Source organism: Condylura cristata, unplaced genomic scaffold (genome assembly GCF_000260355.1).
Source record: "Condylura cristata isolate star-nosed mole 26May11 unplaced genomic scaffold, ConCri1.0 scaffold00013, whole genome shotgun sequence".
Classification (NCBI taxonomy): domain Eukaryota; kingdom Metazoa; phylum Chordata; class Mammalia; order Eulipotyphla; family Talpidae; genus Condylura; species Condylura cristata.
In genome coordinates, this window is record NW_004567114.1 from 28350271 (window position 1) to 28377288 (window position 27018).

Consider the following 27018-nt stretch of genomic DNA (forward strand, 5'->3'; position numbering starts at 1 on the left):
TATTTAGTGTATGTAACTTCCAAATTTTCAAAAATACATTTGCTATTATTAATCTTACTGGCTAAATAATTCAGACTTTAACCACAATTTTCATCTCCTTTTCTATAAAAAAAAAGCTCAAGAAAAAAAATTGACTTGGGAAACCTTTTAAGAAAACAGATAAAATCAGAAAGTTTCTATTGAAGTTGTCTTCAATTGTGAGTATAGATCTTTTGATTTTGTTCTTGGAAGTTCTTGCCTTTTATGTAGATTTTTCTAAGGGAATTAGTGAACTAGAGGCAATGTAAATTCCTTGTACAACTGATAAATATGTTCAGAGATAAGGCTCCAGCTATAACTGATAGCATAAATAACCGAGAAAGTATTAAGATTTCTTGTGTTCAGACTACCCTCACACACTTAACCTCAAGTAAAGTAAGGTTGTAAAAGGCAAACGCCACTTCTGACATACACACATTAAAATTATAGCTTCAGAAGGGAATTATTTTGCATAGTACTGTAGTGGCCATCTAGTATATGCAGCTAACGACTACATTCTTTAACATACTTTTTGAAACCAAAATAGCAACTTTATCTACATTTTCATTAACTCTATTTTTTCTCGACTTTTTACCTAGTGAATTGGTGTTTTATACTTGAAATAATATCCTGAACCTTTTCCAAAAAGACAGTGCTTTCATTTTGACTGTATATGAAATAAGCTTTTTGCAGTTCTAGAATTTTGTACTGACCATTCTTGGAATTTTTACATTTTCCCTTATTTGTATTCACTTTTTAAATAATTAGTTCTGTTCTCTTTACTGATTGTAGCCTAGAATTCATTAAAACATAGCCCATTAAAAATTAGCAAATTTATGATAAATAATATTCAGCAATGCTACCAGTGATCCAGCAAAACAGGTAAATTCTATTGGTGGGATTGTAGATTAGTACAATCTGTCTGGACGGCAATGTGACAATATTCTATATTTTAAATTTGTCATACCCTTCATTTAGCATTATTCTTTCTGAGATTCAATCTAATGATAGAACCTATAGGTAGAATATATGAATTATATAAATATTAATTATCTATACAAATGAAATGTCTTAAACATCTGATGATAAAATGATTACATGTAGCAATCCTATGGTGAATTATGTAGAAATAAAAATTGTTTACAAGATTTTTAATGGCACACGAAACTGTTCTTCGTATAATTAAATGGAAATATGTGATACAAGACTTTTGTATTTTCTTTCATGTATGAAAAATACATCAAAACTGGTCATCTCTAGATCACAGGATTATCAATAATTTTTTAAATGTTCCTTATACTTTTATAATAGACTTTTTAAAAGATTTATTTATTTATGCATACAGAGGTAGGGTACAGGCCACAGGTGCAGGGGCAGTGAGAGGATTCACCAGAGACAGAGCCAGGAGCAGAATAGTACACTGCTGAGGGGAGCAGCAGATGGGTCAGGAGAGGTCTGCAGTGCCATGTGGGTCACCTCAGGGCAGGCAGGGATCCAACTCATGCTGAAGTGGTTTTAGCTTCTTAGTGCTGTGCTTTAATCCACTGCTCCACCAGGGAGGGCCCTATAATTGATTTTTAAAGCATCTGTTAACATTCAGTGAAACAAAGCTTGCTAATTCTGCTACTTTGCACAGAAATTCTGATTTTCAACAAGTGAAATGTTTGGCAGATTATAAATACTAGGAAGTATAAAACTACTTTCAAAATCCAGAGATTTAGATTCTACACAGTGTGGAAAAAGGAAGCACTGTAACATATGTCAAACCCGCTCTAGTTAATCACTAGCACCAGAAAAGTGCCTGGAACACAGGAGTGATTCATTAGCTAATTGTTTATTAAAAAGGACCTGAGGCATATTATTTAGCTGTGAATAATAATTTCATTTTTTCCTGTGTAAGAGGAAGTTTCGCTTCCTGTTTTATTTCTGTACTAAATACTCTCTCCCTGTTTTAGTTCTGTACTAAATAATACTGTAGAGACCAAAAGTTTATAATTAAACTTGGGCCTACATCAGTTGTAAAGAGTATGCTACCTTTTGAGGATAGACTACTGTGGAATAGTCTGAGTAATGTGAAAGTGAAAGACTGTTTTATCCATGAAAAGTCTGATTTGCTATGCCATATTGTTAATATTTACTAAATTCTGTAAAATGGCAATTTTGGTACTGACCTTAAGTGAAAATAATTGCTGATCACTTGGGGGAGTGATTCATTTTAAAAATAAAATGAATTGTTCTGGTAAGAAAGTTACTTCTCTAAATAAATTGTTTTTCATTTTGGAGAATGAATTAGTGTTCTGAAAAAGCTGTTTTACAAATATTTCTTTTTAGGGCTACCCTGGTGGTGCAAGGGGTTAAAGCATTAAAGCCCAGCATTATGAAGCTATCTGCAGCCACTGCTGCACTAGTTCCATCCCCAGCTACAACCCTCCCCTATTCTCCCCCCCCCAAATGGTGCAGCAGACCTGCCCTGTCTACCCAGCTACTCCATCAGCAGTGTATTTCAGTACATTTGCCTGTTCTGCTCCCCACTTTGTCTTTGGTGAACCCTCTCACCACCACCCCCAGCCCCCACAACTCTAGCCTATAACCCAGTTCTTGTATGCATAAATAAATAAATCTTTTTAAAAATTACTTTTTTATTTTTGAGGAAACCTAATTTTTTTGTTGTCTGTAGTTTGTCACGAGATTATATTTGTTCTATCATTCTATATTGAAAGAAGCCAGAATTTAACAATAAGAATTTTAGTTAATTCTCTTTGTGTACTTCTTATGCTGCCCAGGAATATTGTATTTATCTGTATCAGATACTTTATTATGTTGGTATTAGAAAATGGAAGGAATTATGACATTTCAGACAATTTCTAAAAAGAGCCAGGTTTAAAAAATATATAAGTAAAGTAATATGCAGACAGTTTAAGTTCTGAACACAGAGGAGGAAATTTTATTAAATAAAAGGTGAATTAAAAGAATATCCAAAATTCTTTATATAATTCAATAACTTATTCTATTTTATATTGATTTACAAAAAATCACATTATAGAATGCATATATATCACTTGTAATTATAATTCATTACATTTGATGTTTAGCACAGTCAAAATTTAAGCCATATTATTTTATAAGTCTAAATCTACCAATCAAAAATTATTCATGAGTCTCTATTATATTGATCTAGCACCTTTAATTATTGGTAATATTCTTTATTTTTTTTTAAATCCTACTTGTTAGAAGTCTATAGTCCCATAAGCTTTATATTCCCAAGAGATTAATTCTTTATTTTTTATGAGAATCTAACACTTCTCTAAGTCTGTATTTCTCTTAAAGTAGTTCTATTCATATAAATTTGAAGCCTTCAAATGGATTTCTCTTCTCCCTTTTCCACCCACTATCACATTGCCATTAACTCTGATTTGTTAATTTGATTATTATAATGAGTATTCAAATTATATCCTACTTTATAGCTAGAAATTTTAAGTGATTTAACTTCTGCATACCATATTGTGTACTCTCAGATGTCTGTGCAATACCTTATTAAAACATCTGAAGACAGGCATCAAAACAAAACAAGCATTTCTGAAAATGCATAACACCTTGAAATTGCAAGGAATTGTGTACAGTGTTAAATAAAACTACAAATACATTCACAGTAAGGATATAATATGGCTATCAAGATCCATATGTCTAAGAAAATATGGATATATATGTATGTATTTATAGTCAGGTTAAAATCATCAAATATTTCACTTCCCCATGAAAGATTTTTAAAAACATGTTAACCATTCTTTAAATACATGGTTGAATTTTACCTTGGAATTTGAAAACAGAAGCATGATGATACATATTAATAATGAGAATATATTTAACAGAAGCTCATTCTGCTTTATTATATTGCTAAATTCAGGAGAAAACAATATCTTAAGATACATTAATTTTGGTTGTCTGTGATCAGTGAAAAATCTACCACCAATAAAGTAAAATTACATCTGTTTTCCCTTCAAGTTGACAGATTTAAAAAAGAGCTTCATTGATATAAAAAATTAAGTTTGTGACTGGTATACAGGGTGAAAAAGGAAGACAAATGTTACTTTACAGTAATAACTAAATTCTGTTTTCTCAGTTTTTTTCTCTGTATCTACCTCTATAGTTATATGTTAAGCTACAGATTTTTGGTATATATATTTTAATTGTTCTACTGTATTTCATAAAATGTAAACTGTAACAGATTATTCTCAGAATTGTTTACACAGATATGTGATTCTCTCTATATATAACAGATTTATAGCAAGCCCTTTTATTTGAGAAGGGACCCTTGAAGAAAATTAACATAAAGTTTCATTTTAGTGTAGCTTTCATCACTGATGTCACATAAATAATCTAATTATTTTTGGCAGATTTTCCATAAATACTAGGAGAGTCACCATGAATCAATTTTGTCATACAAAGTAACTTCAAAGTGATCTTTACTGAGTTTTCTTGGATCCTTGCAACTGGAACTTTTGGGGTTGATGAGATTTGTCAGGAGGACAGAAATGATGGTGCCACTTCAGATCTGATATTCTTGGGTCTGGACTTAAAGATTATCTGTTGAAGATTGATTCTTCCCCATGTCCTCTCCAAATTCAGATCTCACTGCTCCAGAGGTTTAGAAGGCCCTATTTCACCACTGCCACACAGAAAAAGACAAAACTCAAGAAAAATAATATTACAAGTTGACTGCTCTACAAGATAAAGCAATTCTTAGTTTAGAATTTCATGTGGTATAGCACTAGGCCAGCATGCTGTTAACAGAAAAAGGAATGGGAACAAAAGCATAGTTCTTTGAACTTACGGTTATTTAATTTCTTCCCCAATGTAACTTACTGTACCCTTCAAATGTGAGGTGTCTTTACTACTAACTTAATTATTCAGCTTTAGTGGCCCTTTTTTCTTGCTTGATCCAAGCCTGAATGGGGAGGGTACGTGTAAGTATGCAATTTAAAATAGGAAGGTGAGTTTAGGGAAGACAGGCAGTTAAGTAGTGCTTTCCTTCAAATAAAGTAATTTTACAAAGTATTTTAACTTCCTAAATTTAACTGCAAGTATGATTGAATGGTGGAGCTAACAAATTTAAAAGTTCATGTTCTTTTTACTGAGTGCCTTTAGCCAGTTTTCTCCAAATATTAAGTGCTGTATATACTTGCAAATGAAAATAAAGTACACACAGAGGAGGAATTGTCCCTCATGTCAAACCTCTCCAGTCACAACTCTCCTAACCTGCCCCAGTGATTATAGGTGTGCATACTTTTTACAACAAGTTTTTACCCTTTTATTAATGGTCTTAAATTTTTTTGAGAGATTATCCCTTAAAATATTTTCTCCCAGAGAACATGTAAGCATTTGGGGAAAAAAATGACTTTTATAGTCCTTATGTTTAGAATTACATTTCTGTCATCTAAAAACGAGGTGCTGATTCTGGTTGGTATAAGCAAATGATTCAAGAATAAAAATAACATAGTAACTTCTAAAAGTTTGAAAGCAATTTAATAGACTGTCTCACCTGCCGTATTTCTTTCTCAAGTTGGTAAAAACAGAAAACTTTGTATATTCTCATATAAAATTAGCATCTCTACTTGGAAATAACATATTTTATATTTTTGTTCACCTTTAGTCCTAGTTTCCTGTACTTTATTACAGTCAATTCCCAGACAACTACTGAATTGTAATCTTCACACAATCTTGTCAGCAAATGAGTAAGATGAGAAATAATGAATTCCTGCCCCCTAGTGATCTGTGCTGGATTTTGATAGAAAGGATAAACAATTATGTCACTAATGGATCCCAATGTTTGATTTTGAATGTAATAAGGAACTTAAGTTGTTTAAAACCTATATGCTTGGATTTTTAAATGTAAAATAGAATATTTAAAAAGTTTAAGTCAAAGTCAACTGAGCATTTGCATATAAATGTGGTTCAAAATTAGCATGAGTTTACAAGCCACTATAATCACTAGTATGAGTATTTCCTAATAGTCACAGACACATTCTATATCCTTGCTTTTTTGTTTCTGCCAGCATATAAATTTATAACCATCAACAGCTAAATTCCAGTTGATTCTAGTGTGAGATTATACCTGTGTTACCAAATAATGGCCTTGTGCTGAACAATAACTGAGGGTCACCTAAATTGTGACATCATCCCTGGACTCTTCACTATCTTCTTTTAGTCTTAGTTCAAAACTAACATTTGGCAGATAGAGATCGTTACAATGGTGCTTTTACCAGAAGCCAGGCAATGGATTTGAAAAGGTAAAATATGATTCACTTGAGAGGAAGGTTATTTCACCTAAACCATTAAATAATTTCACATTTAAAAATGCCTAGTTTACACTAGCAATTTGTATTTTTGGTAAATTGAATTATAAATGACTAGAATAACCAACTTTTGTTTTTAGGCAATCTTATAGTACCCTATAAATTTTAATCAAACCACAATACGTTAATTAGGGATTTTGCTTTTTAGCCAAAGAAATGAAAATTTTCCTATTCACATTATTTGTTAAGGCAAAAAAACAGCAGCGTGTTTTTTTGGGTCCTGGTTTTCCTTGCAAATATTTATTTTCAAATGATTTCAGTTGTCTTCAGTCTCATGACCAATAAAAGCAAATGAATGATAATTGGTGGGGAAGTTAAACCAGAAACCAGGAATGGGGGAAGGGGGTAGGGAAGAGTCACATCCTAGAGTGCTTGACAATACCGAGTGTTTTAAGTTTAAATGAAGGAAAATTAAACATGTCAGCTTTAATACTTACTTCTAAAACACCATTCTGAATACCTATTCAAATAAAGGTATTTGGCTCCTATTTCACATTATTCTACATGTTCATTAGGTAAGTTACCTTACCAGGTACAGCAGATGACAGATGAGCAAGGAGCAGATTGTTTTATCCATGTGTCCCTAGGGCAAAAAGGCCCCCCCCCTTTTTTTTTAATACTTCCTGATAGGTACAGTATGTACTTTAGTGGCTAAGTAAAGGAATGTAGAAGTCATAAAGGTCTAGATTCAAGTTACAGTTCTAATATTTAGTTTCTGTGTGATCTTAGGGGAAAAAACTCAACTTCCTTTAACTTCAGTCCCTCATCTGGAAAGTTAAGAGTGATACTTACCTCATATAAAGCTGTGAAATTTAATTAAAATTACACGTGTAAAATATTTAATAATCTATAGAGTACAATGCTGTGGTAACAGAGACCCTTAGGATGAATGGGTCATTGGTTCACAAATCAATGCTGCTTCCAACTTCAGGTTCTTTATTGACACCAAATATAATGACTTTAGCTCCCTGGCATTTACCCTGTCACCCCAGTTTTGTGCTGCACCTCAGGTATCAAGGAGATGGGAGCCATTTCACAGGCTATATTCCCACAAAGCTTTGTTCCCACAAAGCCCTGGAATCCTACTGTAGTCACAGGATGCCAGCAGGGCACTGGCATTTATCAGCGAGCAGCATTTGTTGCAGAGGTGGGAAGGGTGGTGTGGAAAGATGAGGAACTGAGCAAATATATTAATGGCAAAAGAACAAGAATGGCAATTCATGATACAATTGTTAAAATTTAAAAATAGACCAAATTTCTTTATTTCTCAATTATGTGTACACCTACAATTCAGATCTTTTTTTGGTTGGTACTGACTTATCTTTTTGCTAGTGAAATGATAACAAGTTTTGTTTAAATACTATACTTCTTACACTGGTTCTTTAAGGGATTTTCCTTAAAGATTTTAGGGAAAAAGATTTTCCCTTTCCAGAGATCTACTAAATATGGAAGTTTCTCAACTAATGATGTAGAACATGTTTAACTGGATAGAAAATTTCTAACCACCAACAGTCTCTCTTCTCAGTTTTAGAATACAAAGTTGATATGTACATAACAATTGTTCTAAGACATTTTCTAGTTCTAATTGAGTCACCTTAAACAAGTCATTTTAACTTATGAAATCATTTCATCTATTAATCCCACCTAGAAAAACCATAATATTTTCTTAGAGTTTTATATTGTCCATATTTTCCTCAAACTGGGGTGTAGGTCAGAGGTGTGGGGGTGGGGTGGGATGAGAGGATTCACCAAAGACAGAGTGGGGAGCAGACAGAGAAATCTATTAAAGGGAGCAGTGGGTGAGACAGGAGCAATCTGCTGAGCCATGTGGGTGACCTCCATGGCAGGGGACTCAGGTCAGGGATTAACTCAGGTCTTAAGTGGTGATAGGGTGATAGCACTAAGACTTTATCCATAGGCCACCAGAGACCCCAATATTAGCCATTTTACTCATGTGTGCTCTATTATGTCTGAAATTCTTAGTGCTGTTTACTAAAGAAATCAAACATCTGAGCTGCAAGCCTGGTGGCAGGTTTGTTAGGCACTGATTCCAATCCCCGAGGATTCCTTGCTGGTAAAAGAAAGTCCTTTAAGCAAGACTGGAAGACAGAAAGAGGGACAAAATTCCAAATACATCTTTAGGTTTGGAGCCTAAACACCTAAAGTAGGCAGTACCATAACCTTAATTCATTGCCTTCACATCACTGAAGGGCAAGAATTAGGAACTTACAGCTTACAGAAAATGTGAGGTATAGCATGTGAATATAAATGTCTGTTAAATAAAACTAGAATTGTATTAAAATTAGTGATTGCATTCAATGCTTATCAAAATACTAAATTAAAGCCTCCTTTCCTATTTAGATAATCCATTCTACAAATTGGTAGTATTTAGAAACATGTTCCTTAAAGGTGGGAAAGCCATTCAATAGATTGTGTTGCAGATCACGGGGAAAAAAACAAACCCAAAGAAAAACACTAAGATACTATATAGTTTGGTAACTGGTTTCTGGATTAAAGGTCTTGTATCAGTTTAGTAATGTATATATATATATAGGTCATCTTTAGTGGAATTTCAGATTTAATGACTTGATATAATGTATCCAAAGCGAAAATAAATCACTTTTTTTGCATTTCTGTACATGGGTTTTTAAAAACAATTCTCCACTTCTCAAGTATGTTCTTGCTTATTTCTTGCAATCTGTACCTTTTCTTTTTAATATTGTACTGGCTCTTGTACTACTCCCACTCTTAATACCTTCAGTGTATTCCCCTAAATCACTAAATTCATACTTTTCTAACACTTCTCTTTCAACTAAATCTGCTAAGTCAAATCTCTTGGCAACTTGTTTTTTATTCAAATGTCTATAAAAGTATGAATTACATATTTTAAAATGATGTAAACAAAGAAGACTATTACTTTTTATAGTCAGAAAATTATACTTCTGAGTTATTTAAAATCCTTTCATTTTGAGAAAGGTATTTTGCCATTCATATTAAAAGACATCCAGCTAATAAGTATGTGTACAGTACATCAGTATTGCCAGTGTGTTAATTCATATGTAATTTATGTAAACCTTGTGTCAGCAACAACAATGCTACTTCACTAAAAGACGATAAATTATTTCCATTGTATGAGCTCTGATTTTTTTATAGTTCTCCCACTTTGTAGTCCTTTACAGAAAAAGACATGCTGATAAACTACAATTTGCTATTTCCTCCAAATCTCAGATAATGCAAAACACAAGACATTTTTTGCACACTCTACTTTTATAGAACAACCAGATTTGTAATTGATTTCTTTATTAGTTTTATCAGTATACATGGCAGCTTTCTCAAATCTCAAAATAAGTTCCAAAAGTATGTAATTTTAAAGGTGAAAAATCAGTTTTCTTCAGATGTCATAGTCCTAGAAAGCTATTAGTCTATTTATAAACAAAAATAATTGATAAACTAACACACTTTAGAAATCAGAATATTTTAAATTATTTTAAATGAATACAAGATATGTCTTTTAATTAACTATCATAGTTAAATTTAACATCACAAAGCAAAATGACTTGTCCCTACTAATTTCTCAAGTAGGGTAAAGTCATTGGGTTTTACACTTAATATAAGTTTTAAATGTGATTATTAAATGATAATATTTTATCAATTATAGGAAATATTCATTTATAGGAATTTCCTTAGGTCCATCAATTTTTTAGGCCAAGTTTGAGCCCATGTCAACCTTCAAGGTTAGATCCTGTGCACCTAACCTGCCTAATAAGCTTCTCAACTTAATATGAATTTCACTGAAAAGGGGAATAAACAGTGGCTAAATCACTGTTCAACTTATAAAAAAAAAAAAAGAAAGTTGAAAGTGAAGAGTGTGTAATTACTTAAAAGTTTAAAATTAGGAATGAACAATGTTGGATTTAAAATTTCACATAACCCTAAAAAAACACATAAAAATATTGAAGTGATCACCTTATTGATAAAAAACTAAAGTTTAATAGTCATTGAAGGGTAACAACCATTTGTAGTCTACATTTAAAAGTAATTTTAATCATAGCTAAAACAAACTAAAAACAGAGTTCTATTAAGAAATAACAAAAATGATAATAAACGTTTTATAACACCTAAGATATACTTAAGATCCTAAACAAAAATATTTAAGGTAAAAGGGTCTTGAAATTTTTTCCAACAATTCATCTTATAAAATCAGTTTCTAAATAGCTCTTATCCTTTGCTTTGGTGTTTTGTCTGCTATCCACTAAACATAAGTACAGTAGAAAATCACTTATGTTCTTTTCAAATGCTTGGCATTATAATGTGATCTCATATCTTTCCTCAAATTAAATTTTGCTCCACAAATTCCACACGTATACAGATGTACATCCATGTGCTGTTCCAACTGTTCATTATTTGGGAATATCTGAAAGCAGACCTGGCATATAGTCTCACCAGCAGATAAATGAGAAATCATATGCCGTACATGGTCATGTTTTCTGAAGTTTCCTTGATCACAAATGGAACAGACATACCTGGCCATGCCTTTGTGCATATCATTGTGCAGTCGCAACTGACGTTCTCTTAAAAACTGCTTTCCACATGTCTGACAAACAAACTGTTTCTCCTTAGTATGAACAGTATAGTGTTCTCTTAAGTGACATCGCTGATAAAACCCTTTCCCACACAGGTTACAAAAATGCTTTCGTCTGTGATCTCTTTCATTTTCTTCCATGATGGCACTCTTAAACATATCTTGGTCTAGGCAGCCAGACATATGCTCAACCACTAGATTTTCAGTTTCAAAACGCTGGCCACAATTAGGACATCGGAAAGGGCAGGCAGAATGTTTAAATAACTGCTTCTTTTGGATACTGTTTATCTGGAAATGATTGTCCCTAAAATCATCCAACATGTCTACGAACATATCTCGTATTTCAGACTGCTCATCAGGATTTTCCTCCATGTCCATCTTCTCCTCAGTATTCCCCAGCCCATTCATGGTCAGATCTTGGGGTTCTCCACACCTTTGAGCATGTTCCTGAAGCTGTCTACCCTTAACAAGTATTTGTCCACATTTACCACATGCACAGATATTTTCAATGTGTTTGGCTAGGTAATGAGATGAAAGGTCCTCTTCAGTAATAGTGAGTCCACACAGCTCACACGACGCATTTTCAGTGTCCTCTTGTACAGGACTGCTATTGTTAGGGGGCCGCATATTTTCTAGACCACCTCTCTCATCAGCACTTATTGACATCCGAGGCTTTAGAGTTTTCCTACCACTTTTTTTAATACTGACATCTTCTTCAACATAATATCTATAAAATGGCTCTTCAGGCTCATCTTCTAATTCGTCATTGTCAGTGGATTCATTGCAGTCCTTATCAGCAACTTTAATAATGTTAAAATCTTTCAGTTCATCGGTAGGAATATCTTCTGGCTCCATCTTGATGATGATTCTTTTTCTCTCAGCAGCTCTGCTTTTTTCTTCACTTCCTAGTTCAGACTCCGCTGTGCTCTTCCTGCTTCCAGTGGTTGAGGCTGAATCATCAGCAGTCTGACTTGTGTCTCCTCTGTACTTGTCTGTCTGTGCAGAAAATGTTTTAGAAGAATCCTTTTCACCAAACTCAGCTTTGATATTACTGTCTTTTCCATCTCTAATATCAACGATTCTGTGGTAAGATCTTGTGTTTTGGTATGAATGTCTGTTAGTACAGGTTAGCACATGCTCGTCTAGTAATTTCTCACAGCTAAAGCCAAAACCACAACTATCACAAGTAAAACTCCGTCCAAAGCGTCGTGACACACGTTCTTTTGGAGTAGATAATTTGGACACAGAACTTTTTTTACATACATCAAATAGTGGTTCAGGAAAATTACCTAATTGCAAAGACTCTTCATCAGCCTCTCTATTATGTGGTGTGTTTACTGTTGAACTTGGCTCTGCACACCACCTGTTGGCTTCACTGCCATTTCTTGCCACAGTATCTTCATACATTCTTACACCAAATATCATTTTGCTGTTCTGTTTGCTAGAAGCAGAAGAGGAACATTTTGAACTAGAACAATCTGCATCTTGTATGTCTTCTAAACAGTCAGGAACATTGTACAGCTGTAGGTAGTTCATTGCAACTTTAAATTGCTCAAAACTGGAGGGAGCCGTCATGATTTTCCCTAAATACATAAATTGCAAAATGAGATCAAAACACTCAGCACTGATTTTCATGTTGCTGAGATTCAATTGTGCAGTACTGTGCTGGTGGTTCATGAAAAACATTCTAAAATAGGAGCTACAGGCAGCTAGAACTGCTTTGTGCGCTTGAAAGTAAATGTCATCAATTGCGATACAACAGTCACAGAGAAAACCCCATTCCCTTTGGTTGTTTAGCTGCTGAAGGACGTAGCTGCTGTGGCTGGGCTTTGCCATCTTCTATTAATTAGAGACCTATGTGAAACAGAAATATTAAAGTCAGACAAGACATCAGAAAAGCTCTGAAAAAAGAATGACTTTGATCTTGATTTGTGACTTGTATGACTTTGCTATTACAATCCAGGTATGAACAGTTTTCCAGTAATAGGCAGTAATATATATATTTCATTTTTCAATTTGAGACTGAATATACCCTGCAAACTTCTCATTTCGATTTTAAGAAATATAAGCACAGGCACTCTGAGTAAAAGCCACTGTTTTGGTTTCATTACAGCCTGGGGTAGGGAAATAAATCATATATTAAACTTGAAAGGAATAAAGTCAGTAGTTTAAAAGGACTCGAAGGACACAAACAATGAAAAGTAAAATAGCAACTTAAAACTGAAGAGTTAGTGACTAGCCTGTAGAGTATTAGAAACATCTTAGGTGAGTGATCTTTAAACATAAGAAGGTATTTTGGTTATATTAAAAAAGAATCCATATCTTTTAGGTATTTGTACTGGATTATTTATGGATGAAATTTTCTGACATGTACATTACAATTATCCAATGGGGTGGGTATAGATTATGGATGATACAGTATTGGTCATTTGTTAGTAACTACTGAAGTTGTTAAGATTGGTTTAATTCTATTTTTGTATGCTTGAAAGTTTCCATAGAAGAATCTAAAAATCCTTAATAGATTATATGAAAGTGTTACTGGTAGGTTTGACAATTGTTCTTCTCTTGATTACTGAAGGAGCAATTAAGATTGTAAAGTAAGAATACTTGTATTCTATTACTCCCATACTTTTAGGCTACAAGGCAGTAGATCTATTTGAGGAGGATTATCTATCCTTAAGTTATACATTTCCTTCCATTTGTTAATCCTTTAAAGTCACAGCTCTTTCCAAAGGTAACCACTCCACACACTGCTTTATAAACCTATGTATCTTCTGCTCTGTTTGTACATATATATGTATAGTCGATAGGTATTAAGTACCTACTGTGTGTTAGGCAAATGCGTTGTTGTTTTTTTAACCTAACAAGTACCTATTATCCTAAATATGCCTTTCTGAAATTAGTTTTCTTAATATATGGTAGACACTAAGTATTTTTAATGTAGGAAGGTGACTTTTAAAAATTATATTTATTATATTACTAAGTTAAAACAATATCCACTTTTAGTTTCAATTTTTAATTCATATACATTAAGCATCAGAATCTAGCTTCTACTTAAAAACAAGTTCCTATACAATTTGAACATAAAAAGAACCTTTAACAAACTCCTCAGAGAAATGTTTACTCTTCAACCTTTAAGCCCTGTAATTAACGCAGTTATAAGTTTACTTATTTCTACTTGCTTTTAACCCACTTGTCACAGATAACATGTGGACTATACACCCCTTTCTACACTGCTGAAGACCCATCTTGTCTCCTCCTTCCTGATCTTCCCAGCTTTCCTGCCCAAATGCAAAGATTCCACAGCTAGGAAGGTGAGTCTGGCGAAATGTGTGCAAATTGCAAGGACTGTAAGATAAAGCAAGTATTTTAATAGGAACAATATTCTAATTCTGTAACTCAGTTACCTGTACCAAACCTCTGAGGAATCATGTTCACTATGTACCTAAACACAAAATGCCGCTTATTCATAAAGTTAAGCTAATATGTTATTTATGAAGATTGTAGTTATGAAGATTGTAGAAGATAACAGGTTTTCAGAATGTAAAGTCAAGTAAATAAGCCCTGACACAAAATTATGTAACAATTACATAAAACAAATCCAAACAACAAAATATTATTCACAGGATGAAAAAAATGAAACATACAAATATTTACCCCCAAGCCTGTTTTGTGGAGGACAAGATTCTAACGCCTATAGTTATTCTGTACTATTCAGAAAGACCTTTATAAGTAATAAAAACAAAGCCACAGAGGGCTAAATATTACATCAAAAATATTTTCTAGCAATAAGAATTGTTCAAAAATTAAACAAACTGGCTCAAACAAACTGGCTCGCGGCTAAGAAGAGCCCTGGATGGAAACAGGGCTGAAATGCTTCTGAGAGCAGTATGGTGGAGGATAATGGAAGACAGAGCTGAGTTCCAATCTAACTTTACCACCTCTGGTAATTTGGTTAGCCTTATTCACCTGAACAGTCACAGTGGGGACAATAATAAATACCTCAGTGACATATCAAATAATAGCAACATATAATAATAATATCAAACATAAGGATTCATAGCAGCTATGTTTAAATTGTACAGTGCTTGGCAGGTGATAATTAATGGAGTGACAGTGCTGTGGAGGTGTGGTGATGCTTACTTAAGTATCAGGAGCTGAGTTTGTCTAATTAACTTTCAAGTTTCCTTCCAATAGGAGTCCAGCAGTTTGGCAACCAAATTACTCTGTAAAAAGTTACAGGTTTTAAATATCCTGTATTTGCTTCTATGTTCACTGCAACACTATTTACAATAGCTAAAATATGGAAATAACCTAAATGCCCAAAACAGAAGACTGGATCAAGAAGATGTGATATCTATACACAATGGAATATTACTCAGCAATCAAAAAGACAAACATTTGCCATTTGTAGCAACATGAATGGAGCTGAAAGGGATTATACTCAGTGAAATAAGTCAGGAGGAAAAAAGAAAAATATTGGATTGTTTTACTTACTGGAGGAACATACGAAAACCATATAAGAGATAAGAAGAAAAAAAACTAGTAGGCAAACTATAAATTGGAGACTTTCAGCAGGGGAGGGGGAGAGGGAGAGAGAGGGATCAAAACAGGAGGGAAGAGCAAAAAAGTCTATGGTGGCAGTTCATGGGTGAATTGGTGGTGGTAATTTTATGGAGATAACACCTGAGAGAAGAAATCAAACACTATAAAAATGAACAACGAAACAACCATATATTCAAAAAGTACATACAGTGTGTTAACATAAAACACTAAAACAAGGACACTGATGACATTTCAGTGTATTACTATTTAACAAACAATGAGTAGTACTTTTGTGTACCAGGCACTATATAAGGTATTGAGAATCAGCAATAGCTTGGATATCCTGTCATCTCAATGATATACCAGGAGGATCATGACTTTTTAAAAGACTAGTGACCTTAGCTGCATATACCCAGTAAAGTGCCCCCCTCTATGGCAAAGGCAGCCGGCTGTAATGGAGAGTGTACATGCTCAGTGTCACTAGGTCTGAATTCCCTATGTTTCTGTCTTCTTCTCATAGAGCTGGAAGTTTAAGTACTGTGTATAAAACTAATACACTTCAGTTTCTAGGCTGACCTAGAATTGTCATTTCCTCAGTGTTATTATGCAAATGTCCAAGTTTTGAGTAAACCTGGTTTTAGGTCACTTTTAATAGCTGTAACTCACATATTAGTACCCGTATTTGTTCTTGTTATACTTCATTCAGAAACCCGTTTGTGTTATACCTCCTTCAGTTAATCGGAAGACTTAATAAGAAACACTACCCACCCCACCACCCCGCCCTGAAAAAAAAAGGAGAGCAGAAGACTGGGTAGAGGCAAGGGATCTAAATTTCTGTGAGACTTTAGCTTGTTTATAGTTCATTTTTATTAAACAATTTCATTCAGATTACAACAGTTCTTTTCAATATCCTTAGTAATGCTACCAAATAAAACCTTAGCAAGCTTTGTTATAATAAAGCTTATAAAGAGAAGTTTTAAATAAGAGACTTGATTATATTTCAACTGTTCTTGTTTCTATAAACGAAATCTATAATTGCTTTTGTGTTGCATCACTGGCAAAACAAGTTTATTACAATTAGAAGTCAAGCGCTGAGGCTGAGAGCAGAAACTTCAAATGTGATCAAAGCCAAGAGTCCTCCTATGCCTACAAGAATTGTATTCAGTTTTCCAGGAAGAAAAAGTAGTTAGATGAGGTAAAAATTTTTAGTCTGAAAAATTTACCAGTTCATCTCAAATTCAAGCACCAAGCACATTAAGCATATTGGGTAGTTTAGATATTCACAGACTTAGACTTAAAGATCTGATCTAGTCCAACATTCTTAACTTCATAGCCGGGCAAAAATCTACGGGTTTTGTACAAGGTATCAGGGTTACAGTTAACTATGGTTAAATACTAAGACTACACAACAAAAACACCTGACTACGGGAGGTGCAAACCACCCGACACTAGGCAACGTGTTCTTATATAAAGGACACTCAACAAGGACTGGGCGTGAGTCCTTTTACTCAGCACTTAACTGGCCAGGTGCACTTGCACAAGTGACTACCCACATCCCAACTCTATCAGCAACATGGTTTGATCTGTACAGGTACATCTAGTCTTATTTAGTAAACTTGTTCCTTAAATTACACTGTGTAAGCTATTTTGGTAAATTTCTCAGACACACTAAAGTTTCCAGAAATACTTTTCCTTAGCTGCTAAATCTATTAAGCTGGAAACAAGTTTTATTGGAAATTTCTTTTGCCCCAGTCTTGGTCAATGTCACACAGAGGTCTACAAATAAGTTTATAAAGTAACTTAGGGGGATTTTGGAACGAGTCCTTTTGGAGGCAAATAATGCCCCTCCCCCCACCTGTGCTATAGACTTGCGTTACCAAAAAGGCCCCTGACAACAGGAGCAGCCATGGTGGAAGTCTGCCTCAGTGCCTGGTGTCACACTTCCAACTCAGTGCACCAATCTCTGAACTATTTACAATATCAATACACACACACACACAGACATCTTTTCTTCCTACCTTTTCGGTGGCTTGTATGATTGAATGTAAGTGTATGTATGTCCATATGTATATAGGCTTTTTTTTAAAAAATAATATAATAGTTTATATAGGCTATCTTTTTAAGAAGTCTGAATTGTAATGAGGCATTTCTCTCATGTTTACAAAACAGAATATTATGAACACCTACAATGTTCCTAACACTGCATAACACACTGAGGGAGAGGGTGGAGATGGAGGAGATATAATATCAGAGCTAATTACATATGAGAGATTAAAACAAGAATCAAAAGTATATCAAATAACATTCATCAATAATTTTAGGGGAAAAAAATGACCTGTAAGTAGAACAGTAGACTTTAGGAATGATGCAGGATTTTGTGTGAAGCCTTGACAAATGAATAAGGGAGAAAACAACAGCAAACAAAGGGAAAGGCATTGCAGACATTTGTATAAGTATATATGTAAACAATCAGGAAGGGGTACACAGCAGCATAAACAAAAGTTTAGACATGTAATGGGAGGCAAAGCAGATCTGCTTTACTAGATTGGTGGATGAAGGTTACAGAAGGTAGAGTAAATGACAACTGTAATTAGCTGACATTTGTTATCTTACTATTACAGGATCAACCTCCCCAAAAATGTCCAGACAGGCATTTTCCAAGATGTTCAGAGCAGGCTTTTCCCCAATACATGTCACTTTAATATGTAGAAGTGAGGTCAATCAAAGAACAGGCTGATTGAGAAACCACATTAAAGAATGCAGATCACCTAGATTTAGGTACATTTCCAGAAACAAGCTTTTATCAAAGAAACCTATCGCAGGGCAAACATGTAGAGGCAAGGTCTTATCATACAAACTCATCATCTTTTCGCCATGTGAAACCCCCTCTTCCCTTGACACTCAGGCTTGTATCCCATCCCTTAGCAATCCCAGGTTTGTCCCATTTACTTCAGAGTTTATACCCATGTACATTCTCTATACTAATGTAATTAAATTTGATCTTTTTCTTTTACTCATTTGCTCAATCAGTCTGAGAACCCACAGGGGTGGGGGATTTCCCCCAGGCATGCTCTCTAGCCTAAGCAGTCCACTTTCTCCCTATGTATATCCTCACACACATTTCACATCTATGCACTATACATACATATGCATGGATGCATATATATATAAGTATCACTTTACTATCTAGTAAATCATCATACCAAACCCTAAAAATAGGTACTACTTTAAGACCCATTTTCCAAGTAAGGAAACAGAAGCACTCCATGCTGTAGTACCTTCCTATAGCCACAGAGGACTAGGGAATAGAACAGAAGCAGTACAATTCTGGAGTCTGAGATCATGGGCATGACAATTTTCCTATCTATAAAAATAAGACCTCAGCAAAATGCTTTCCTAGAAGACCATTTTCCAGGGTATACAGTCCTGTCTATACACTTAAATTTAATTAAACTCTTGGTAGTCTCCTTGATACTTCCAGGAATAACCAGTTGGTAGAGGCTTCTAGAGATAAAAGGTTTTACTTCAAAGCACTTAAATGACTGACATGATCAGATTACAAATGTTACTTTTTCAACCAGGCATTCTGGCTAGTTATTAAACTGCATATTCAGTACTTAGTACAGAAAGTTCTGAACTTATAATTGAGTTATTCCGAAACTTTATTTTTAAGTTAGTTATTTAGAACTTGAAACATATTCCCATAGAAACAATGCTATAAACGGCATCTCAGTTCTATGTTCACGCTCAAAATCTTTAAAAATCCTGTCACTGTATATTAGCTGGAGGTATTAATCCTGTAATGTTATCAGTATCATCAGCACTAACGGAGGCCAAGGCAGCACTACAGTACAGTTATGTCTGTCAACTGAACTCTAAAGGACAGGAGTGAGGCTTAATGGCTTCTGTGTTCCCTGTGCCTAGCACACTCTTCCCACAGAGCTGGTACTTAATGCTTGCTTGTTAAATGGCAGAATTAAGCAGACACTGATAAACTTGAATACCAGCTGACAATTTTGTTATAAAGAAACTTCTCCCTTCTCTAAACCTGCTTTGCTCATCTATAAAACAGGGACCAACATACTCTTCACAAATGTTTGTCTTTTCAATCTGCATATAAAATAATTTTAATTATTAATGTCATCATCATGAATACAGAATGAATTTAAGAATTCAAGAAGTCATCAAGTTTAGCCTGATACTTTATAGATGCAAAAACACACTGAGACTGGTTAAGGGATATGCTCAAAGTCACATCTAGTTTTAGTGGCTGACAGGATAAGATTATTCTGGTCTAAGGCTATTCCCACCATCCTTTAGCCTTACCTGGCTGCTTTCTCCCCTGCATCAATTGCTTTTGCTGAAATAGTGGAGCTGATCAAATTTGCAAGGGTTATTTGTAAAATGGATTTCAACTGTTACGCTGTTGGAGATTATTCTTTCTTGATTGGTATTCTTCTGTCTCCTTGCTGGTCATGCCAACAGTTGTCCCTTTTAAAAGGTTTGCTGATCTGCTGCCCATTACTTCAACTTGTTATAGGTTATGAAATAAGACACTCACTGAAACTGAATCTACATAATTTTCCTAGAGAAGGGCTTTATAAGGTAAGATATTAATTCCTAAAATTTATTTCATCTATTTTAATTTCCTTACTCATTTGCTTCAGGTCAGGAACAGGACAGCTACTGCTAACCAAGTAATTTCTGAGTAAGTGGGGGTATTTCTGTAGTTCACTTGTACTATATGTATAGGGAATTAATTTATCCAGAGAGAAAACAAAGGGAACACGGTGGCTTCTGGAATAGTCCTCTTCCAGGAGTGAAAGAGAAAAGTACTTATTCCAGGCAGTTTCTACATTTTGAAGGGTTCATCCTAGAGGGAACATAGAATCTTCTGACCACCAGAGGGTGCTATGTAAACAGAGGTTTCTTTACAGCAACTGCTGCTTCACCAGGAAGTCCCTTTTTGCACGTGGCATTCATATTCTTAGGATTCATTTTGTGTAACTTCTAAAGTCCTCACTCTGTGGATCCAGATTTTGTCTGGGACCTTAAAATTTCCCTTCCTTTTGTATCCTCTTCTCTCAGTAGGCATGCCATGCACCAATTCGCCAGGCTACTTGGGCGTCAAGGACTTTTCCCCCCCTCATCTAAGGATTAAGTCTTAACAAATATTTCTCAAATCTGACCCTCTATTCCATCCCTATCTTTCTTGCCCTAGAAATTCCTCTACCATTATTCCTGAGTTAGTACAACTGGCTTCTTAACTATTTATCCACTCTTCATCCTTAGATGATTTATAAAGAACAAAAATCATGCCTTGTCTGTCTCTGGCTTAAACTCTTCACTGGGTCCCCTTCACATAGCCTCAGGCTAAAGCACAAACTCCTCAGCAAGGCAGGCAAAGCCCTAAGCCCACCCATCCATTCTTTTATCTAGCTACTTCCTGCTTCAAAAGTGTTCAAGCAAAGTAAAACGGTTAACTACGGAGTCCCAACCCCCCACACCCATGTATTTTACTCAATGTTCATTGGTTCTCCCATCTGAACCTCCCAGCTATCATCTCAGTTTTATCTCCTTCATGGAAGTCTCTGGAAGCCCTCTTCCACTATTTCAGGTTTTGATATTACTGTGTATTATCTCTTTATTTTACACGGACCACATTATACTTTAGTTATCAGAATAGCAACACAAAACTGGTATAAAGCACAGACTAACCAGTCTGTCTGTATTCAAATTATAACTCTACTTATTAGTGTGACCTTGAGCAGTTTGCCTACCAATATGTGCCTCAATTCTCTCTTTTGAAAATGGGGATGGTTGGGCCTCCTTGGTGGCCCATGGGGTTAAGGTGCAGCACTATGAAGCTATCTGCAGCCACTGCAGCACAGGTTCCATGCCTGGTCAGGAAGGTGACCCTCATGGGGCAGCAGACTTCTGTCCCACCCCTGCTCTTCTCAGCAGTGTACTTCAGTTGACCCCCCTGTTCTGCTCCCCACTCTGTCTCTGGTGAATCCTCTCAACTCCCCCCACCCCACATCTCTGGCCTGCACCCCAGCACTAGTATGCATAAATAAATTAAAAAAAAAAAAAAGAGGGATGGTAATCCTTCTTAACATTTATATTGCAAGACAGTGTCTGTTGCAGAGTAAAGCTAAGAACCAGCTACCACAATTATCTATGTGTTGGTGTATATTGTAAACAACTTGAAAGGGAGAAGTATGGAAATGGTTTGGTCATTTCTCTGCAATATTAGCACTTAGTAAATGATGAGACAGCTCTATGATGGGAAGGATGACCCATATTCTTCCTGCTAGCAGATTCACACATTTTGAAACTGCATTGTTTCCAATTCTGTGGCTGCAATTTTTTTAGTAATTCTAAGCAAAATGCTGAAAATTTCACATTCCTAAGTCAATGAAATGACCAATTAAAAGATATCACAAATATGCTCTTCTAAGAGGAATCTACTTCTAAACCTTAGATGTACTTACGACTGAAGATTCCCCCTCATCAAAGCATCTAACACAGTAGAACGCTTCCTGCTCTCCCACGTGCTAGTCCCTTTGTGTAGAACCTTTTCAATGTCCAGCATGAAGTTCTTTCTGATCTCAAAGTGAGGCAACTGACAACTCTTCTACACTTCCAAAAGCGCATACATACATACATACATACAAACAGGGATGCTACTGAGATCTCTTACGGCATTCATGGAAGGGATTATAGTTATGTGGATCCCCTGCTTTGCGATAAGCAGTGAGTGGACCAAGACATTCTGAGTCTTCACTGCATCCCTATGCCTCTAACAGTTGCCTGACATTCAGGTGATATTTCATCAGTTTTTGAATGAATAAATGTTAGAGTAGGTAAGTTTTACTTCATGCATCAAATTTTTGCATTATTTCAACCAAGTGGTCAAATTTTTGCCATGCAATTTTCCACACATTATTCAACTGATTCTCACAACAGTCCTGAGGCAGGGCTTTTTATTATTTTCATTTTGTAAAAAATGAAATTTTTTGGTCAGTGGTGGGTATGCCCAAAATTGCTCATTTTGGAGGAATTCAAACTGGAGGTGAAATTCAAACTGACTGTTTCAGAGCCCTAAGTTTCAGTTGTTATAAAACAGACAACACTGTTTCTAGCAATGACTATTAACTGGAGTGTCCCTTTGGAACATTCTAAGCATTCTAAGTTACCTCATCCTCAATGCCTCATGTTACGGGTAGAGTACCCTGTTCTTTCCCACTTTCTCCTTCAATCTTACTCCCATGCCCACTAGAGCAAGCCTTCCACTAATACTAAAGATTTAAGATGGGAATGAAGCATTTCACTTAAGTCTAAAATGGATTTTGAATATTTTACATAGAAAACAATTTTGGGTTGGTTATTTCTTTAACTTTCCAATTTTATTTTGAAAGTGATTTTAAATTAAAAAATCAGAGCAATGTGAAAAAACTCCTGCCCCCACCACCTTCAAATAGCCAATGTTGTAATTAACTACCACATATATTTTGGGGCCTTGATTTTAGAACATCAGCTACTTCACAGCTCATTCTTGAATATACCAGTTAAGGCATACGTGATTTTGTACTGTCATCTCTTATACTTACTATACAAGTAATTCTGTATACTTAGAATCTAAAATAGGTACCAGGTTGTTCTATGCCATAGCTCAAAACAGCCATTAATTCCCTTCTTTAATTTCCTTTCGATGTGACCCCTCTACCTCTGAATATTGATAAGAGGAAGCCCTCATTCCCATACCAGCACAGGGTAGCTTGGCAGTGGTCTTCATTCCTTCTCAACTATATATTATTAAACTCTTTACAAATATGAGGGTTTTGTTGAGTTTTAATGAGGTTGGTCTGTATAAATCGATCCATCAGACTGGACAGCAGCATTAAAAAAGTATGAATACTAGCTCACCAAAGTATAGAACTTTATAAGGATACAGCTGAAATAGGTGCCCTGATGTCTTTAAACTTTCATATCTGTTCCTTAATCTTAGAACTTTGAACCAGCCTAAGGCAAAAACATTCTCTTTTCTTTACCCAGCTAATTCTCACTAGCCTCTGAGTGATGAGCAGAGAACAAGAGCCCATGAAGCATGACAGCTCATCTCTAAGCAGGGTGAGGGACTAACAGCAGCACGGTTATGATCAAATGCTGGCTTCTCTCCTCTGAATAGTGATTATCTCTTTCAGGAGTGGGAGTCAAAAGATTTCCATTTCTGTATTTCATGTACTTCAGTATTGGTTGAATTTTTACAAAACACGGATTTTTATATTTCCCTTTTGAGAAAAACTAAATGTGAGTTAACTTTTAATATGGCTCAAAGTAATTTCAATATTTTATGGTAAAAAATACTGCATATAAAGAAAGTATCAAGAGAAAACATCTTAGAAAGACCAAAGTCACCTTTGCAAGCAGATCTTTTTCAAATATACCTCAATTTTGGGGAAGACAACACTGTGCTTTAAAAATAAAAATTTGTATCTATTTTCCTATATTCTTATCCCAAACGATTTCCCGCTTGGTGTATAATAATCACTTATGCTATTAATCACTTAATAGCATAATCATTTTCTCTGGCTGGAGAAGTGGCATGAAAACAGGCATTTCTTATCTTCTGCCCATTAGAATGGGAAATAGTTCTACAAGAACACAGAGACACGCTTTAATAGGATCCATGAACTGTACCTTCACTAGGGCCTAGCATAGGAGAATGAGGAAGCAGTACAAAAATTTAGTAATGTTAAAGCAAAATCAAAGCATAAGATCAAAAACAAGTGGTTCAGGCTGTTCATATCCTGCTAAGGTTCTGGTTAGATATGGTTTCTCTTTTCTCTGACAATGATACACTAGGATTACCCCCTCCCCTACATAGCAGTTCATCCTACAAGGGGAGGGAGGCATAGAAAGGCTTTAGGGAAGACTGCTCAATCTGAGTTATTTTGTACGAACATTGGTCATAATGGAGATATCCTGCTTTTTAAATGAGTATGTTAATTGGGAACCTTGTGTAGGGTTCTCTTCATTAATCTTCGGAAAAAGTATTTTCACCTCCCCATGCTTCAATTTTCTGTTCAAGATGAGCCCCCACCTAGGTTCTTATAGCTATTCTGTTATTACAGAGACTTTATATTAGACACCCAGCAAATAATTCAAAAGGGAAATTCTGAGGTTCTGATAGTCAGCCATCATTCAATCTTCTTCCTGCGCCCGCCCCGGTTCTCCCCCTTTCTCCACATCATATCCATTTGCACCAACAAAATTTCACAGAATCTAATTTCTCTATTTAAAAGAAGGCCCTGGTTGCTTTGAACTTAAAAGAACTACATCCTTCACCAAATCTGCTCCAAGGTACCTTGAACTTCAGTTCAAAAAACTATTCTGAGTTGCCTCAAAAAGCCTAGGACCGCTCCCTGAATTCTAGTTCAAAGGGAAAGTTGTTCCTGGAATAGTCTTGTCTACCCTGATATGTACCGTGTAGAAATACACTCAGGCCAGTGGAGAATCTGCGCGTGCTTACCAAGCTGAGGCTTGATTTAGTAATATTATTTTATTACACACACACAAATACCCAACTGTCTCCAGAAAACATCAAGGACTTGTAATAACCTCTCCCTGACGCTCCCAATTTGGAAACTGTCACGCTAACCTTTCATACCGTGCAGACGTGTTACTTAGGTAGAAAGAGAAACTGGGAGGGGGGCTCAGTTCAGACCCATGTCTACATATTTTACTGGTAACGACTCTAGCTCTACACCCAACACATTTATCGAACACTAACAGAACTTCTATTAAGTGCCCGCCACTGGAAATGAAAGCACTTTCTTCCCAGGAAACAGATCTTTTCCACTGAAAATTTCCAAACCCAAGATCTATCACTTTTTGCTGAACAAAAAGCGTGTGTGCCGGCAAGAGGGGGTGGGAAAGCGTGGCAAGAATTTGCACGGCTCTTACGCCTCCACCCTCGGAGCGCGCCCAAGTCTGCGGCCTCGGGCTCCGGGACACTTCCCCTCCCACCAGCCGAAGAGCCGCAGCTGTAAGTTGAGAGAAGCGGGCTCTGGGCATGTCAATCAACCGGGTCCTCCCGCCTCCCGTCTACACCTCCCTCCCCTCCCCCCCCCAAAAAAAAGAGAAAGAAAGGGAAAAGAAGGTAACTAATTTGTGAACTAGTCTCTGCGAGGGCTTCGCCTCGACCCGTGGAGGCCGCTCGTTCCGGAGCGGCGGGCAGCGGGCGGCGGGGTCGAGCAGACGGCCCGACAGCCGCCCGTCGCCAGGTCCTCGCGGCGCGTCCGCCGCGCTCCGGCTCCCCGCACCGGTCGGCGCCGCTCCGGCCCCGCACTTTGCCAGGCCCGCCGCCCGCCCGCCCGGGCCAAAGTTGCGCAAATAGCCCCACAACTGGCAAATACTCACCGGCCGCCGCAGGAACCGGGGCTGCGGAGGTTTTAGGGAGTTTAAGGCAAATCAGCCGCGGGAAAGGCGGGCGGAGGCGAAGGGGCCGCGAGCTGCAGTGGCGGCAGCGCACGGCGCTCGGCGCTCGGGCTGGGCTGCGCGGAGAGGCTCTGGCTCTGCCAGGGACTGTGCTGCAACAAAGGACTTCCGCTGCCGCACAGCCGCGCCTGCCGCACCGCACTGAGCCGGCCCCGCTTACGCGGCGACTCCGGGTCTGCCCACCAGTTCGCTGCGGCGTCCGCCAGCCTTCCCCTCCCTCTCGCCCGCCCACCCACTCCGCCGCTGGCTGCTAGGGGCACCCGCGGTCGCCTGTTTGTTGCAACAAGTTTCTGCGTCGGGCTCCGGGGAGGCTGGCGCAACCCGCACCGCGGGGGCCGGCGCGGCGGTGGCTTGACCGCCCCTCTCGCCCCTCTCCCAAGGGTAGGCTTGGGACCTCCTCCTCCTGTTTGCACAGCTGGATGGGACTGGGCTCCTCCCGACTCCCCAAGGGCTGGATGCTGCTCTCCCACTCCGTCCAATGTCAGACCCCTACCCTAAGGGCCCGGCTGCTACGCCCGCCCTCGCCGCACGTCTCCGGCGTTCCGGGGGCGCCGCTCCCTTCGCCCTGTCCCGTGCGCGGCAGGTCCGTTCGGGGGTTGCCCATTTCCCGCGCTCCCCCCACGCTGCCTGCCATGGGCCTGTCCTTTTTGGCCCTGAGTCACTTCCCCCGCCGCGCCCCACCCCGCGCAGACCGCCTCCACTGCCAGACTCCCGCCGCTCAGCTTCCCTGGCCCCGCGCCCTAGCCCTCGCCCCTCGAACACGCGGGCGCACCCATCCCCGCCCCCACCCCTGTTTTGAGGGGGTGTCCGTGCTTTTTGCACACCCTGGGGAAAGTCCCCGGGTCACGCGGCTGTGTGTGGGGAGCCAGTGACGCTGAAGCTGGTCTCCACGCTTCCGCCTACAGAGTCACGACTGGGGACCGCCGCGGAGGCGCCCAGAGCGCGGGCCGACCCCCGCCTCGCCACCAGAGCGAGCAAGCCAAGAGGGCGGGCGGGCGCGCACGTACGCACGCAGGC

At 37.4% G+C, this 27018-nt stretch overlaps 1 protein-coding gene across 2 annotated transcripts; it reads right to left on the reverse strand.

Annotated features, from left to right (window-relative positions):
* Positions 1–3129: 3129 nt before the first annotated feature.
* ZBTB1 (zinc finger and BTB domain containing 1) lies at positions 3130–26296 on the reverse strand. Of its 2 annotated transcripts, XM_004681789.2 has the most exons (3): positions 25924–26296; positions 10895–12807; positions 3130–4684 (listed from the first exon to the last, which is right to left on the reverse strand). In XM_004681789.2, exons 2-3 carry the CDS (start codon positions 12787–12789, stop codon positions 4648–4650), a joined length of 1932 nt encoding a protein of 643 aa, XP_004681846.1. In that variant the 5' UTR covers positions 12790–12807; positions 25924–26296; the 3' UTR covers positions 3130–4647. The 2 variants fall into 2 exon arrangements, with proteins under 2 accessions (XP_004681846.1, XP_004681845.1); XM_004681788.2 differs by lacking the exon at positions 3130–4684 and having other exon boundaries at positions 9375–12807.
* Between the last annotated feature and the right edge of the window lie 722 nt (positions 26297–27018).